Here is a 15,695-nt window from a genome sequence, read left to right as displayed (position 1 = left end):
TTCGTCAAACCTGCTTTCCTGCAGTCCGTGTTCTTCTTTTTTAGTAAGTAATGATGAATATGCTTCGGGGAAATGTATCGGAGTAAAAGTATAAATTTTATTTAGGAAATGTAGTGGAGTACTCTAAAAGTAACAGTTGGCTGAAATATAAAAACTCAAGTACAGTACAGTACAGATACTCCCAAAAAATACTTAAGTACTGTAACGAAGTGTTATTACTTCGTTACATTACACCACTGCAAATACTTTGCATTTAGGGAGATTGCGGAAGGCTCTAGTTTAGCGTTGAGGGTGTGGAATGCTCTAAAATTTCCCCTCATTTGAGGATCATAGGATATCCCTCAAAATGAATCACTGAAAGCAATGAAAAGACTTAAAACACATTCTTATTTTTGATCATGTCCAGACCTAACTCACTCCACAAAGTACAGCAGGAAGGAGAAAATAAGACAAAAAAAGGTATAATTTGATAGATAAAATGGGCGATATAGGCTGCTAATCACAAGTTGAACCAGCACAGGAAGCTGAGAATGATAACAATCTCATAATATACGCCAAGCTCGTCAATGAACTAAAGGTCACGCTTATTTATACTGGAATATACTTCAAGGAGTCTAAAAAATCTGACAGCACAGCCTCCAAATTCCACCATAAAATAGATTTCTGTTATGACAGGATGTATATTCAACTCTCCAGACAGATGTTTTAACTTTTAAGAGGTATTCAGTTTCATTTGCCTGGAGGCGAGATATTCAATGATTTGTAGAACAATTCAAAAAGCAGAGCGACAATGCCAGGAGCTGTAAGAAAATCTGTCAGTCGGATGGATGTGTTTGCTTAAGGACTGTGTTGAAGGAGAAAGAACTTATTTTAAAAAATTCAATTACGTTCAGCAGTCTCTTACCTAGGTCTCCTGAAGGTAAGGCCGTACTGCTGGCATGCTAGGCCGACTGTAGGTGTGTACGCAATGGGCATGAATCTCTCTATGTCTGAGGTCAAGACTCTGTAAAACAACTTCTCGTTTCGGTCCTGAAGGCCCATCAGAAAGACGTATCTGTAACAAAGCAGAATATAAATATGTCAACATACATTATAGGACAATTTATAACAATGTTCAGCCAATGCTAAAGGGAAAAAAATCAACTACAGCTAGAAAGCAGGACAGACACGAGTTACGGAGAGCAACTCCTGGTTTTCAGGACCCCCTGGGATTATATTACTCCACATTTAATGGAGGATTACCCAAACTACCTACCCAACCATTTAAAGCTGGTATCACAGACTTATGTTTGCGAAGACTGATGAGTAGACTGGTAAATTTATTTTTAAAGTTTGCTGCCAAAATGGGGCAGAATTCATTCATTACAACAATGGTAACAGCAGTTGTTTGGGTTTACAGTGTGGGCACACAAAAGGGACACATTTTAGGACAGAAATTACATGAAACTGCCAACAAAAGTAGAACAGAGTTGACTAGACTGTCACATTAAAAAGTCTTGACTGTTGTTTGAAACAAAGCTCAAGAATAATGGGGGATTTTCCCTGCTTATGTCAAAATGCTAGGAAAAATGCACACTGCACAAAAATGCCCCCAGAGAACTTAGACACAAGTTCCTTGTTATAGAAATACGTTGAAGAGAAATACGTTCAAGTTCTACATCTGACCCAAATTTACAAGACCACGTCACATTCCTCATCAGTCCGAGCAAGCTTTCCATCAAGGCAAGGGCATAACATATCTCTTGTTTGGCTCAGGAAAAGTGTGCCCACCTTCCTGAGGCAGGAGGAAACAGATGCTTACCAGGACTGTAAAAGGTGGGATGAGAAAAATCAAACTCTACATGAGTGTCAGCTCTGTCGTGACAGTCATGTTAACTTATAATGCAGCGTTCTGACAGTGTTTGTCAGGGTGAAATGTGTGAGTGATATTTTGCCACCTTGTTGCCTATAACTGCGTCTCAGGAGAGTAAACCAAATGTCATTCTTGAGACTCGGCTATGCTAGAATCTAGCTCGATTGGCCGTCTTCTATTTTGGCAAAGCCAACTGCTGTTGTAAAGCTGTATATATTCCCAATAAACTGTTGGAAGTAATGGCTTTCACAGAGTTTATACTGTTCCAACTATATGCGGTGGCATTGTGAAGGGGAAGGCAGTTCAAAATGAGGTGCTTAGACTATGTTAACAAGCGTGATAATTCTGGACCTTAAGGAACATTTTCCTTGCATACGCTTAAATCAGATAGATAGCTTCCTTAATGCATTTCTCTTTCTTTCAAACTTTTTTCCAACCAAACGTTCAAACTTGTACTTTCTTCCTGATGTGTAATGCTGCACCATATTGAAGAAAAATGCAATAAATTGTTAAATATCATAATGTGATAAAGCATTAAGTGTGCAAAAACAATTTAAATTATATTTAAATATATTACAAAAATAAAAATTATATAACCAAGACACATGTTTCTTGTTCTTTTGGCACTAAATCATCAGCGGCGGGTGACTTGGGCTGATTCATCCTCTCAGAGTAGTATGCTATGAAAGCATCATGACGGCTTGTTGATTGTTCCGCATATATGTTATCAGACCGCACACACTCACACGTGAAAACACACACACACCACAAGTTGTGTGCCCAGTCTATTCTCAGCTATCTGCGTCAACTTAAAACTTTGACTTTTTGAAACCTTTTTAAGCATTGAAATCATTCAGATGTTGCAAGCCTTTGCCATATGCATATCATGAATATTCCTGATGTTTCAATATATTGTGTAGCCCTACTGATGTGTCAGCCCTTTTCCTGCTGATAAAGGGTAACATTTTGACAAGTCACGTATAATACCAAAACACACATCAAGATATAGTGTTCTATATGCATTTCTGCAATACTTCCCCAAAATACCACTTCTCCAAAACTACCACTAAAGAATGCAATTATTTGATGAAAATAACTGCTGAAGCATACATTCACAATATTTACAAATTCCAATACAAAAAAAAGATTATGAATGTCAAACTACATTCCTCACAAGTCACAACATTCCATTAACTCTGTCTATATCTGTTTATTTAAATAACGAGTGCCATCTATCATCAGTTTCATTTATTGCCCATTCGTTGCTAAACCCCACCCCATTTATGAACTTGTCCAATCATCATATAAAGAAGCCAACTGCAGTAATTGAAAGCTCAATGTATGCTAATCAAAGCGGATCTCGAACCACGCGACAATACTGCACAAGGAGCTTTTAATTGCTAAGTTATTCAAATGCCTAGAGATTATTTATGCATAGATCAAGGCTTGCTGCAGTCCTCACTACTTCATATCAATCAAACAAATGATCAGAATGAGAAGCTGTGTATTATGTGATGAATTTGCTCTGTTGTGAAATGCCTACTCATTATTAATCCTCAGTTCATTGACTACTGCTTATGGCAGAGACTGATTTCAAAGGCCAAAGCTGTACTTTGTCAACAAACTGTCAAAACTATATGTCTCCCAAATCCAAGCCAAAAAATGTATTTACTCTCTTTTTTTCAACTTTGACAAAAATAAGCTTCAAATATCTGTTTTAAATTTTGACATGCTTCTCGTCCCTTCACAAAATTCAGGCAGCAGAGCATCAAAATAAAAAAAAAACTCTGATAGTCTGGGAAAGAATCCCTCATTGCTCCAGTAGACAGTAATATGCGTGCAGACGTCAGGGTCATTTGACTGAAAGCGACCCATCCAGAAATAAATCGCGTCCTGTCTGAAAGGACAAACCAAAGACTGTTACACGACTAGTAGCCTTGAGATATGACAGGAATATAATTTCCAGAAAGGTCAGGCCTGCAAAACATGGGAAGAGATCCCATGTCCAATCATCATATAAAGAAGCCAACTGCAGTAATTGAAAGCTCAATGTATGCTAATCAAAGCGGATCTCGAACCACGCGACAATACTGCACAAGGAGCTTTTAATTGCTAAGTTATTCAAATGCCTAGAGATTATTTATGCATAGATCAAGGCTTGCTGCAGTCCTCACTACTTCATATCAATCAAACAAATGATCAGAATGAGAAGCTGTGTATTATGTGATGAATTTGCTCTGTTGTGAAATGCCTACTCATTATTAATCCTCAGTTCATTGACTACTGCTTATGGCAGAGACTGATTTCAAAGGCCAAATCTGTACTTTGTCAACAAACTGTCAAAACTATATGTCTCCCAAATCCAAGCCAAAAAATGTATTTACTCTCTTTTTTTCAACTTTGACAAAAATAAGCTTCAAATATCTATTTTAAATTTTGACATGCTTCTCGTCCCTTCACAAAATTCAGGCAGCAGAGCATCAAAATAAAAAAAAACTCTGATAGTCTGGGAAAGAATCCCTCATTGCTCCAGTAGACAGTAATATGCGTGCAGACGTCAGGGTCATTTGACTGAAAGCGACCCATCCAGAAATAAATCGCGTCCTGTCTGAAAGGACAAACCAAAGACTGTTACACGACTAGTAGCCTTGAGATATGACAGGAATATAATTTCCAGAAAGGTCAGGCCTGCAAAACATGGGAAGAGATCCCATACTGCTTTGGGAGTGACATAATAACAGGGGCTAATGAATTCTGGGAAAATTCTAACTAACTAGTTGAATATCTGTTGATGTTATTTAGATGATACTTTGATGATGCCTTTTATGTTCCAACAACCAGAGGGGTATTCAACTCTTGATGTCCCATTTACTTTGCAGTTCAGAAAAAAACAGAGAAAGCAAAAAAAGATAAGAAAAGGAAAATCCTCCTTGCTGTTACATAGGATAAACTTTTATCGCCCAAATGGCAGCAACAACAGCATGTCTTATATGTAACACTATTTCTGTGATCTGATAGGTGTGAAATCTAGTTACAGAGAACAACAGATCGGTTTGAGACAAATAAATTATAGTGGAGCAGGACTGTCTGAGAGCAACAGGATGGATGTCAGTACCCCTTTTCCTCACCTGTCCAAGTCATCCTTTTTCAGCTCGTAGTTTCTGAGGAACCGCAATACCTGCACATCCTGGCTGAGGAAGCAGGGAGGCAGCAGGCCGTGAATCCCCAGCTGCAAGCGCTCTTCCAGGGAGAAGGCCATCCCCTGCAGAGAGGACACAGAACAGTCAACTATTAACAATTATTACTGAATATATCAGGACGCCAATGTGCACTAAGTTTAAAATCAGATTTAACTGAATGTTGGAATCTATTTTACTTCCATAATATGACTTATTTCAAAATAAATATTAATCTCTGTGTGTGTGTGTGTGTGTGTGTGTAGCAGCACAACTGTTTTCAACAACAAAAACACAAACAAAAAAAACCAACATCAACTATATATATATATATATTATATTATATTATATTATATAGAAACTATAGAAACTAAATAGGGTCAATATCAATTTCCTGTTGATTTTTCCTGTTCACATTTACATTAATTACTCTTGCATTCTGTGGAAATATGTAAAATCTCTACAAGGGCTACTAAAGTTATAAGAAACATATTTACTTTGCATTAATTTAAATAATTAATCTTTATTCAACTAAGCCTCTGCAGCTGTATTATTAAAATATTGTTTGGAAAAGCTTAAATAAATCCCCACATTTCCCTTCCATTTGTCTCAGATGACTAAAAGGCCTTATGTAGCTGCTCATACAGCTCTATTCCTAACTCACTGTTTGTTATGGTGAGAAAGTCTGTAATGCAATCAAAGCCAAGGAAAGATCACAGAGGTCACGGTTGAAATACACCAGTGTGGCGCACAGCCAAAAGGCAGAGACTGCTACTTTGCTGCCGTGACCCTTGACATTTACCCTGACCGTGAACTCTACAAAACAAATGCTACAGCCAGGGGGCCCTGAGTTGATATTACCAGACTCCACATGTGCACTGTTGAGCAAGACTGTGCTTCACAGGGATGGATGCCTATGTAGGAATATCTGTGTGGACTAAAAGCTGTGGCATTTGAAGCCAGCCGTATATTCCTTAATGACAGACTTGCATCATCATTGCCACGCCTCTGGCTGCTCCTTCAGATAAACCACTAAGGAAGGCCCAAAACCCTGAAAGGCTGTGCAAGATTTGCTTTTTAAACAAGTATATGCAAGTTTGGCTTTTCAGCCCTTTTTCATTTGGTTATGTTAACTGGTCTGTTCGTAAAAATTATTTTGTCCTTGTAAACACAAGAAGGCTAGTCTGCACACGTGCAATAAGATGTGGTGTTATTGACACAACTGAGACCAAAGGGAACTCGCCGTATACAAATTCTGAGGATTTTGCAGCTGCTTCAAGAGAAAAAAATCAAATGCACTGCAAAAAATGCTTTTCTAGCTTAGATCTTTTGTCTTGTTTGTTCTGCCAATGGGGTAAGAAAAATAATCTTGTTTCAAACAAAGCAAAAACTCACTTGAATTCGACTTGTTTTTTCTAAAAACAAGACAATAATTTTTACTTGTCTAGAAAATCCTTCTTGATTTAAGAATTTTTAGATATTTTGGCTGGAAACAAGACAAAAGATCTAAGCAAGAAAAGCATTTTTTGCAGTGTGGAATATTTCTGTAATATCTGCAAGCTGATTTAACTCAGAGTTTGATCAGTTTATGTGGAAAATTAGATCAAAACAATGCAAATTTTGATCAATGCAAAGCACTTTTTAGCTTCTAAAAAGATCTTGTGCCAAAAACACAGAATCATTACTCAGTAGCCTTTGGATGTTATTTGTAGTTTCTGTCATGTCTGTCATCTTCTGAAACTAACTGTTCAGTGCACAACTGATGGTCTGTATTTAAGAGCTGTGCCAGGTCTGAATTGCAACCTTTGTGATTAAAAACGGACATTCTATTTTGCTTGAAAAGCTGGTGGTTTATGCAAGACTATCCCTAGACACATATGATTACATCAGATTTTCTTTCTGTTGGTTTGTATTGGGTTGTTAAAACACTAACTATAGCGTATATTAGAGACTGGAGAGCCGTCGAAAACATATCCAAGACAACTTTGACTTAAATATGCATTTCATTGACCTTTACTGACACATACAAATGCCTAAATGTGCTTTGCAAGGGAGTCTTTAGCCAACATATTCCTGTAACTAGTGATTTGAGAAGATTGATGATGACTCGAAAGCAAAAGCAACAGACATTCTCAATAAGAACAGCTCTTCCTAATCAAATATAATTCCTCAGACAGCTCTACGAAAACTGAATGGATCCTTGTGTCATATGTGTAATGGAGACATCGGTGGAACTGGGCCCAAGCGGCAAATTAATGTCTCTGACAATGGAGCTGTGGGCAGAACTCCGAGGGGCACGTCCACAGGCCCCAGGACTGGCATTCTGATCATAGCCATGGATGGCTGGACTGGAGAAAGTGGTCTGTTTGATGGCACGCATGGATGGCAAGATTAGAGAAATGAGTCCCGGAGGTCCTGGCGGGGCAGGCGTGGGAAATGGTGAGGAACTTGGCACTGTTTAAGAGAGACTCTGCATTGCCAAGATGCCAAGATGAGTGTGACACTTGCAAATCTTGCTCTACATACAAAAAACAACAGTATCACGGCTTTCTAGATAAAAAATGTTGTAAACAGTAGGACATGAAAAGAATGGAGAACAGAATAAAAAGTCTAGTGTCCAGATGGATGCATTGTTTAAAAGCACTTAAAGGGATAGTTTACTCAAATTGTTTTATTCTGTTATCATTTATCCACCGTAATGTGTGTCCCAACATGTAGGGCTGCACAATTTGGGGTGAAAAAAAAATTGTTAATATAATTTTTTTTTTAAATGCAGCAAAATTTGGCCCAAAAGTTTGTGATTATAATCTCAAAATAATAAAACAATAATAATGATGATAATAATAATAATAATAATGGTGTAAACATTTTCTTTTAAATATAATTATTACTACATAAAAATAATCAAAATAAGGAATATTACTATTGTAAAATTTGACTAAAATAACAATACTAATTCAAGGTTAATTCATGTCATATATTGCCAAAAAAAAACTGCAGGAAGCCTTTAAAGCCGCAATGGAACAGAAGTAGAGGCAGATATTTTTTTAAAATAGGAGTGAAAAAGATTATCAAAAAAGAAAACAAAAGTAGGATGGGTTCTATACATCAGTTTATAAGTACTTCTCATTACAAGTTTGGAAAGTTTACACTGCTTTCCCAAATGCATGTTTTTAGTGACCCAAGCTCAGAGCAAATGGAGAGATAAGTTTGTGTGGCACAAAGACGCAGCGCATGTATTTAAATAAATCTCAGTCATATCGCGATTTCAGTTTTATTGCGCAGTATATTGTGCAGCCCTACAAACCTGAATAACTGTCTTTTTTCTTTCTGTGGAAGGCAAGAGAAGATGTTCTGGAAGTCAACGGTGTCCAAACAACTGAAACTTCAAAACAACATATTTTGTGTTCCACAGAATAAAGAAAATCACAACATAATGATAAGTAAATAATGAGCTATCTCTTTAAGAGTCAAAATGCAAAGAAATGCTTATATCATAGGGCCTGCCATGTTTTGTTGGCTCAGTTTGTTCCGGCTTTGCTTTTTGTAGCAATAATGGGACAATAAACGCTTCCACATGCATAGCAACCACAATAAAGACTGTGTGTCGTATTCCAGTGGGTGTTATGCCCACACAAGCTCAAGCAAGGAGAGCTGATGCATGCCAACCTGTAATCTAAAGATCAATGCCACCACCCTTCTACTTTGGCCATGACCAGCACCACCCCAAACACATAGCACTAAGTACTTTGTGGCAAACATAAAAGTCTTGCTTTTGACCTGATAAAAGTCAGTCTACAGCTTTCAAAAGCTCTTCAAGACTTTAAGCAAGAGGTCACGTTGAAGAATACAGGGATTCCAATTCAAACAACTCAATCTTAATGCAGAAATTCCCAGTACTTGTACACGGAAAATGTTGCAGCTGGTCCACAGAGGTGCCAAAAAAGCACCAAGGCAGAAGAAAAGCAAAGCAAGGTTGTTCTTCAGTGGAACTTTACAATGGGAGTGATGTTTCTTGATCCTGTAATGGAGAATACATGAGAGTCTGTGAAGCACATAAGTGTCAACAGCACTATAATGAGCCACTTTAGATGAAGCATTGAATTTTGTTTTCTCACTGGTAAGAAAACATTTGAGCTGAGCCATCTGCATAACCTCCCCTTTCCAAAATCATTCTTTATAGTTTGAATTTGGCCTTTTCTTATCACATGTTCTGGACTGACTTAATGTTCTTGGAGTGAGACCAAAGCACTGCTCATGGGAGTTTCTTCAACTTTGGGCAATTTTATGTTCCAGTGGTTGGTTTTTATTTTCTGAAACTTTTTTTTTTATAATTACAACATAATTTCCACCCTGTTTTCTCCTAATATTTTTTTCCTAAAAGTCAGTGTGTTTTATAAAGTGCTTAAGACAATACAACACATGATATAAGTGAAGACAACAAAGTAAAAACCAAGGTACATATCACTTGCAACTTGCAAGGAAACTATTTATATTAGGTGTCATGTACAACCAAGCCATAATTGTCAAATGTGACCCTGGACCACAAAACCAGTCTTAAGTTGCACGGGTATGTTTGGGGTATGAAAAATCATTAGAATATTAAGCAAAGATCATGTTCCATGAAGTTATTTTCTTCCATATATCAAAACTTCATTTTTGATTAGTAACATGCATTGCTAAGGACTTAATTTGGACAACTTTAAAGGTGATTTTTTTCAATATCTAGATTTTTTGCACCCTCAGATTCCAGATTTTCAGATAGTTGTATCTCAGCCAAATATTGTCAGATCCTAATAAACCATTCAGCTTTCAGATGACGTATACAACTCAATTAAAAAAAATTGACACTTAAGACTGGTTTTGTGGTCCAGGGTCACAAATTACCTCAAACATGTAGCCTATAAAATGTTACAAAAATGCAATTAAAAGCAAAAATACACATTCTGGTATGCAGTTGAATTGGAAAAGTCACTGTGGGAATTTTCATTACTGGGAATTAGTGGGAATTAACCTTACATTTAGCAAAAAAATGGATATTGTGAGAGTGGGAAAAACATGTTTTAAAAATATACTGTATATATTTTCTAAAATTTCACATGGCCAAAAGTGCCTATAGTTAAAGAAACACTCCGATATGCATATCTCCATGCACAGACCAACAATCACACATCAAACATAACCCTCATCTTGCTCCAAAGACAAACCATGGTTTGAAATTTGGTCCATTTTAGGATGTGGAAAGGAAATCTTTCATGTGAGTCAAATACACAAACTGGCTCTCTTTCTCAGAGATCAGAGGCTGTTTTTTTTCTGATGTGCTTCTCACATTCTCACATTTCTCTTATGACCACGTGAAGACCTTCATCCAAGCAAAAACACTGAAAAGTTTTCTGCTTAGAGAATGCTTTGACCTGATGACCCCGTTGAAAAAAACAGCATATGCTGGTTAGGTATGTTTTGAACCATGGCAGCTGGTTTGAGCTGGTTTAAGCTGGACCTTAGTTGGTCATGAGCTGGTTTAAGCTGGTCCTGAGCTGGTTATTAACCAGCTCATGACCAACTAAGGACCAGCTTAAACCAGCTCAAACCAGCTGCCATGCTTCAAAACATATACCTAACCAGCATATGCTGGTCTTTTTAAAAGAGGCAACAGCCATGCGAGTGATCAGACACAGGCAAAAAGCCCCAGGCTACCTTGTGTCAATTAATCAAATCAATTAATTAATCACATGATCCACCAGTGGGAGCTGTATGGGAGTTTGCTCTGGCATTGATAATGACAGAGGATGTTTTTCCCAGCTGTCTGAGACTCATTTGAGACTGCCGAATCCAAATAAAATGAGTGTGGGTTTGTACAGGAGATGCCTGCCTGATGGTGAAACCAAAAACCTTTTTCACATACATAGTTCCAATAGAAGCTGTCACATGGTACAACTCAGACTAGACCTTTCCAGCTTTTCAAATAGGGAACGTATGAACACATACTATTCTCATAAACACCCTTGTCACTTAAATTGCTGTATTAATGCCATATGCATCTTCCCACGCTCTTAATTCAGGCCACAAGCAACCATTTCAGAGCTGCAAAAAGAGCCAAGACAAAAACAAACGGTTACCAAGGAAAGGAACTTGTAGGACACAAGCAGAAAATCAGGTGTGGAAATAGTGTGGAGGATGTTGTATTGATAAAGCATGACTGAGTGGCGTAGTGGTTAAGCCTGATTACTGAATGATTGTTGGTACAATTCCCTCAAGAAGCAAGCCGTGAGACATCAGCATTGCTTGTGCAAAGTTAAAGGGATAGTTCACCAAAAAAGGAAAATTCTGTAATCTTTTACACTCCCTTATGTCATTTCAAGCCTGTTTGGCTTTCTTCTGCAGAACACAAAATAAGATATTATGAAAACTGTTTCAACTTTTTTCGCCCATACAGTGAAGGTCAGTGAGGTCCAAAACAACATTGGATCCTATTCACTTTCACGGTATAGACAAAAGAAAAAAACAACAATACATTTTTCAATATCTTCTTTTGTGTTCCACAGAAGAAGGTCAGACATACAGTATGGGTTTAGAACGACATGAGGGTGAATACATAATAATAGCATTTTCATGTTTGGGTGAAGTATCTTAAAGGGGTCATATGATGCGATTTAAATTTTTCCTTTCTCTTTGGAGTGTTAGGGAAGATTTGCATAACGCCACCCAAATGTTCACGCAAAGAAAGAAGGCGTAACTTTTATTCTCACTGTAGTATTGTTGTTGCCGCCACCGCCATGTCGTGAAGACGCTGTGTGCTTCGTTTTGAAAGCAAAACTACTTTGTTTGGCCTTCCAAAAGAGGACTATATCGCTTCGTCATGCCTGGAGCTGATCCGTGCTGGTCGCTGAGGAAATACTTCAACTTCGCGCTGTCGATCGCCAGATCGGCTTTCACCGTGGACGAAGCGGAGTCCAGTCCGGGGTCGTCACATGTGGTTGCCGCAGGCATCACAATATGGTAAGGGACACAACATTTCCGTCACACTCTTGAGGAATTCGGCCAATCACAGCACACCTCGCTTTTTCAGACCGATGAGCTTTGTAAAAATCGCGTCTCTGATCCTCAAATCGAGACGGGCCAGGACCCCTGGTTTGTTCGGGCTCAGACCTGGACCTTCGTGGAATGAAGGTTTTGAAGGCCGCTGAGCGTGCCTTCGCCTCCCTGAACTTTTCGATGACCGTCTCAACGGATGTACCAAAAAGTTCAGAGGGCGAAACCGGGGCATCGAGAAGAAAACCCCTTTCTTTCTTCCCGATGTCTGCCAGGTTTACCCACAGCTGCCTCTCCGTTACTACCATCGCTGCCATAGATCTGCCCATGGCAGAGGCAGCCTGCTTAGTAGCACGAAGAGCAAGATCCGTGGTGCGGCGTAACTCAGCCATCTCATCAGAAGAAAGGCCCTCGCCTTTATCCAGGTCTTTCAGCAGATCAGCCTGGTATGCTTGGAGCACCGCCATCGTGTGCAGTGAAGCAACAGCCTGACCTGCTGCTGCGTATGCCTTGCCATTCATTTTAGATGTAGCTTGAAGAGGCATGGATGGCAAGGAGGGAGTTTTGAGAGATGATGTCTCTCCCATAGAGAGATAGCTAGCTAGCGTCTCTTCTACAGGGGGCATTCTCTCATAGCCGTTTTCGCGCACCGCCTCGATATTCGCATAACTGGTATGCTGAAACCGATGGATGCGTGAGGAAAACGGCTTCTTCCATTCCTTCTCGATCTCAGTATGGAGATCAGGAAGGAAAGGAAGACTCACCTGAGCTGGAGGGTTATGGCCAGAAAGATAACGTTCGTCGAGACGACCTCGCGACGCCACTTCCTTAGTCCGCTTCCATGGCAAGTCAAGTCTTGCCGTGGCGCGATCCATAACCTCTAAGAGCTCATCATACGCAGGGCAGGAGGATTGAGAAGGCTCAGCCTCAGCTTCTTCACTCTCATCATCCATTTCCTGCTCTTCCTGGGCTGAACCCAGCAGAGCACTGGCCCCTGGATCAGATGATGTTAAAGAGAGAACATCATCCTCCAGTGGCTGTCTCTCGCCCCCCGCCGATGAGCGCGAGAAGGAAAGCCCCTCTCTAAACTCATCGGCCAGGTCCACCTGAGATCGCCACGAGCTCATTCTCCTCCGTGCCTCAGCAGCGGAGGGTCCTGAACCGCGGGAAGCAGATGGCTGCCCCTCTTTACTTGAAAAGAGAGACAAACGAGAACGGAGTTTTTTCATTGGAGAAAACTCGCAATGCACGCAGATTGCCCCCTCGAGGACATCGCGTGCGTGCTCCTCGCCCAAACAAACAACACATAAATCGTGTGTGTCATCTGGTGTCAAATAGCGCTGACACGGATGCACACACCTTCTAAATGCTCTACTAGTGCTCGCCATAATAAATAGATAGCTCTTACTTTTTCCTTGAAAATGCACGCTTCAAACAGAACAGTCAATGAAGACGAAGAAGAGAATGATGTGTAGCTCCCGGCGCCGATTTATACTGGAGTCGCACCGGTAGTGACGTCATGGCTGTCGCCGGCCAACGAGTTGGTGTTTTTTCAATGTATGCTTCAGACACGGGTCACGACGAGGCGTTCCCCATAGCGACCCCTAGAGGACGCAGTTCGAAGTTCCCATGAAAGGGAACAATAATGTACAGTATGTGGAAAATAATGTGTTTTTTTAACCTTAAACCGCATAAATACATTTCATTACACCAAATACACAAAATAATGTTCTTTTTAGCAACATCATATGACCCCTTTAATGCTTCTGATCTATGATGACATCACATTAAAACTCTTCAGATAAACTGACATCTTCCATCTAAAATACATCAAGAGACAAAAACATCAGTCGCCCATAATAATGGACCTCATATGACCCCTTTAATGCTTCTGATCTATGATGACATCACATTAAAACTCTTGGGAACAAATTTCATTGGCTCTGGTCTGTGTAAAAAAATTCTATAAAAAGCATCACTTAAATGGCAAGCAACCAAATGGTCAAGAAGACAAAACAAGAAGTAAATAATCTCAAATACTGAAAGACAAACATGTGGGAACTTTTAGGAAATTGCAATAAGCAAGATCCATATGTGAACCATTAATTTGTGAGATGACTCTAAACACCAAAAATATGTACTTGAACTGTGAGCAATAATAAAGTACTGAAATTACAGTTCTTCAGCAGCTGGAGGAGAGCATGACTCACATGCACAAACAAAAGTGAAGGCTGCATCAACAAAAATCAATGTGAATCATCTTCAAAACATCAGCAAAGTTAAGCAAAAGTACAGAAATCCCCCTCCATCAATAATAGACTGTCTGGCTACGAACCAACCCTGTGTTTTATGAACTGTGGTATCACTTTTTAGTGGTAAGCAAACTATACCAGAAGTATGACTCAGATTCTTTACTTTCCTACTTGATCATTTCCACTGAGATCGCTCTGTTTACACACAACATTATACTGAAAACTCAATGATAAAACCATCAATAAGTGAACTAACACATACTCAAGTAACAATCACTTACCTACTTATCTCTCAACACCAACAAAGAGGAAAGAAAAAAAGGATTTCTGATTCTAATTGTGCATATAAATTGGGAGAAATAAACAGTGATGAAAAACTGATATTCTAAGAGTAACACTTAGTTCAGGTAATTCTCTTGACCTGCTTTTTATGCCAAGCAATAATTCAATCAGAGCCACACAAATACAAAATGAAGGTTTTCTGATGGATATTTCAATGGAAATGTATTCTTTTTAGATCTCTTTTTCAACTGATTGCTTTCTTTGTATGGGTTTTCAAACATTTTGATGGCACAAATCTCCAAATATGATTATCCCTTTGTCAGGCATCCCCTAAAACACAGCTATATATTTCCGTGTATACAGACCCTTTTATACTGTGAAAAAATTCATGAATATTAGAAATGTGTAAAATATTATCTAGAAAATATTAACTTTTTAATTTTACACTGTATTTTTCCTACCCACCATTTAGAAATAGAAAGCAAATTGAAACATAACCATAGTCTTTTGTCCTTGTTGCATTTTAAAGCAAAAACTCAAAGGCAGAAACCTGCATTAAGCAAATTAATCAAGTATGCAGATGGCTCCACAAGGAATCCAATGAAAATTTTCTTACGTAAAATATCTCTAAATATTTCAGCAGTGAAATATATATCATAAAAGTATTTTGCTACAGTTGGATGAAAAAACAGTCAAACACTAAAATACAACATTAGATGTATAAAGTACTGTATGCTGACATCTCCACAGGGAACCTAATGATTAGACTCATTTTTAATAGATATCACTATATCAGAAATGGTTTGGATTCTCTTGACCTGCTTTTTATGCCAAGCAATAATTCAATCAGAGCCACACAAATACAAAATGAAGGTTTTCTGATGGATATTTCAATGGAAATGTATTCTTTTTAGATCTCTTTTTCAACTGATTGCTTTCTTTGTATGGGTTTTCAAACATTTTGATGGCACAAATCTCCAAATATGATTATCCCTTTGTCAGGCATCCCCTAAAACACAGCTATATATTTCCGTGTATACAGACCCTTTTATACTGTGAAAAAATTCATGAATATTAGAAATGTGTAAAATATTATCTAGA

General features: G+C 38.6%; 1 protein-coding gene across 1 annotated transcript in view; it reads right to left on the bottom strand.

The window, feature by feature from the left end:
• The window catches only part of LOC107597132 (NADP-dependent malic enzyme-like), an 87,927-nt gene that overhangs the window by 47,783 nt on the left and 24,449 nt on the right, over positions 1-15,695 (bottom strand). Inside the window, exons 2-3 of the mRNA XM_016288078.1 lie at positions 4,981-5,114; positions 905-1,054 (exon numbers count right to left, since the gene is read on the bottom strand). Coding sequence (XP_016143564.1) covers positions 905-1,054; positions 4,981-5,114 — 284 coding nt within the window. The remainder of the gene's footprint in view (positions 1-904; positions 1,055-4,980; positions 5,115-15,695) is intronic.

Source organism: Sinocyclocheilus grahami, unplaced genomic scaffold (assembly GCF_001515645.1).
Source record: "Sinocyclocheilus grahami isolate Dianchi unplaced genomic scaffold, SAMN03320097.WGS_v1.1 scaffold228.1, whole genome shotgun sequence".
NCBI lineage: Eukaryota > Metazoa > Chordata > Actinopteri > Cypriniformes > Cyprinidae > Sinocyclocheilus > Sinocyclocheilus grahami.
Note: the sequence above shows the minus strand (reverse complement) of the source record. Positions and strands in the feature narration are given on the sequence as shown.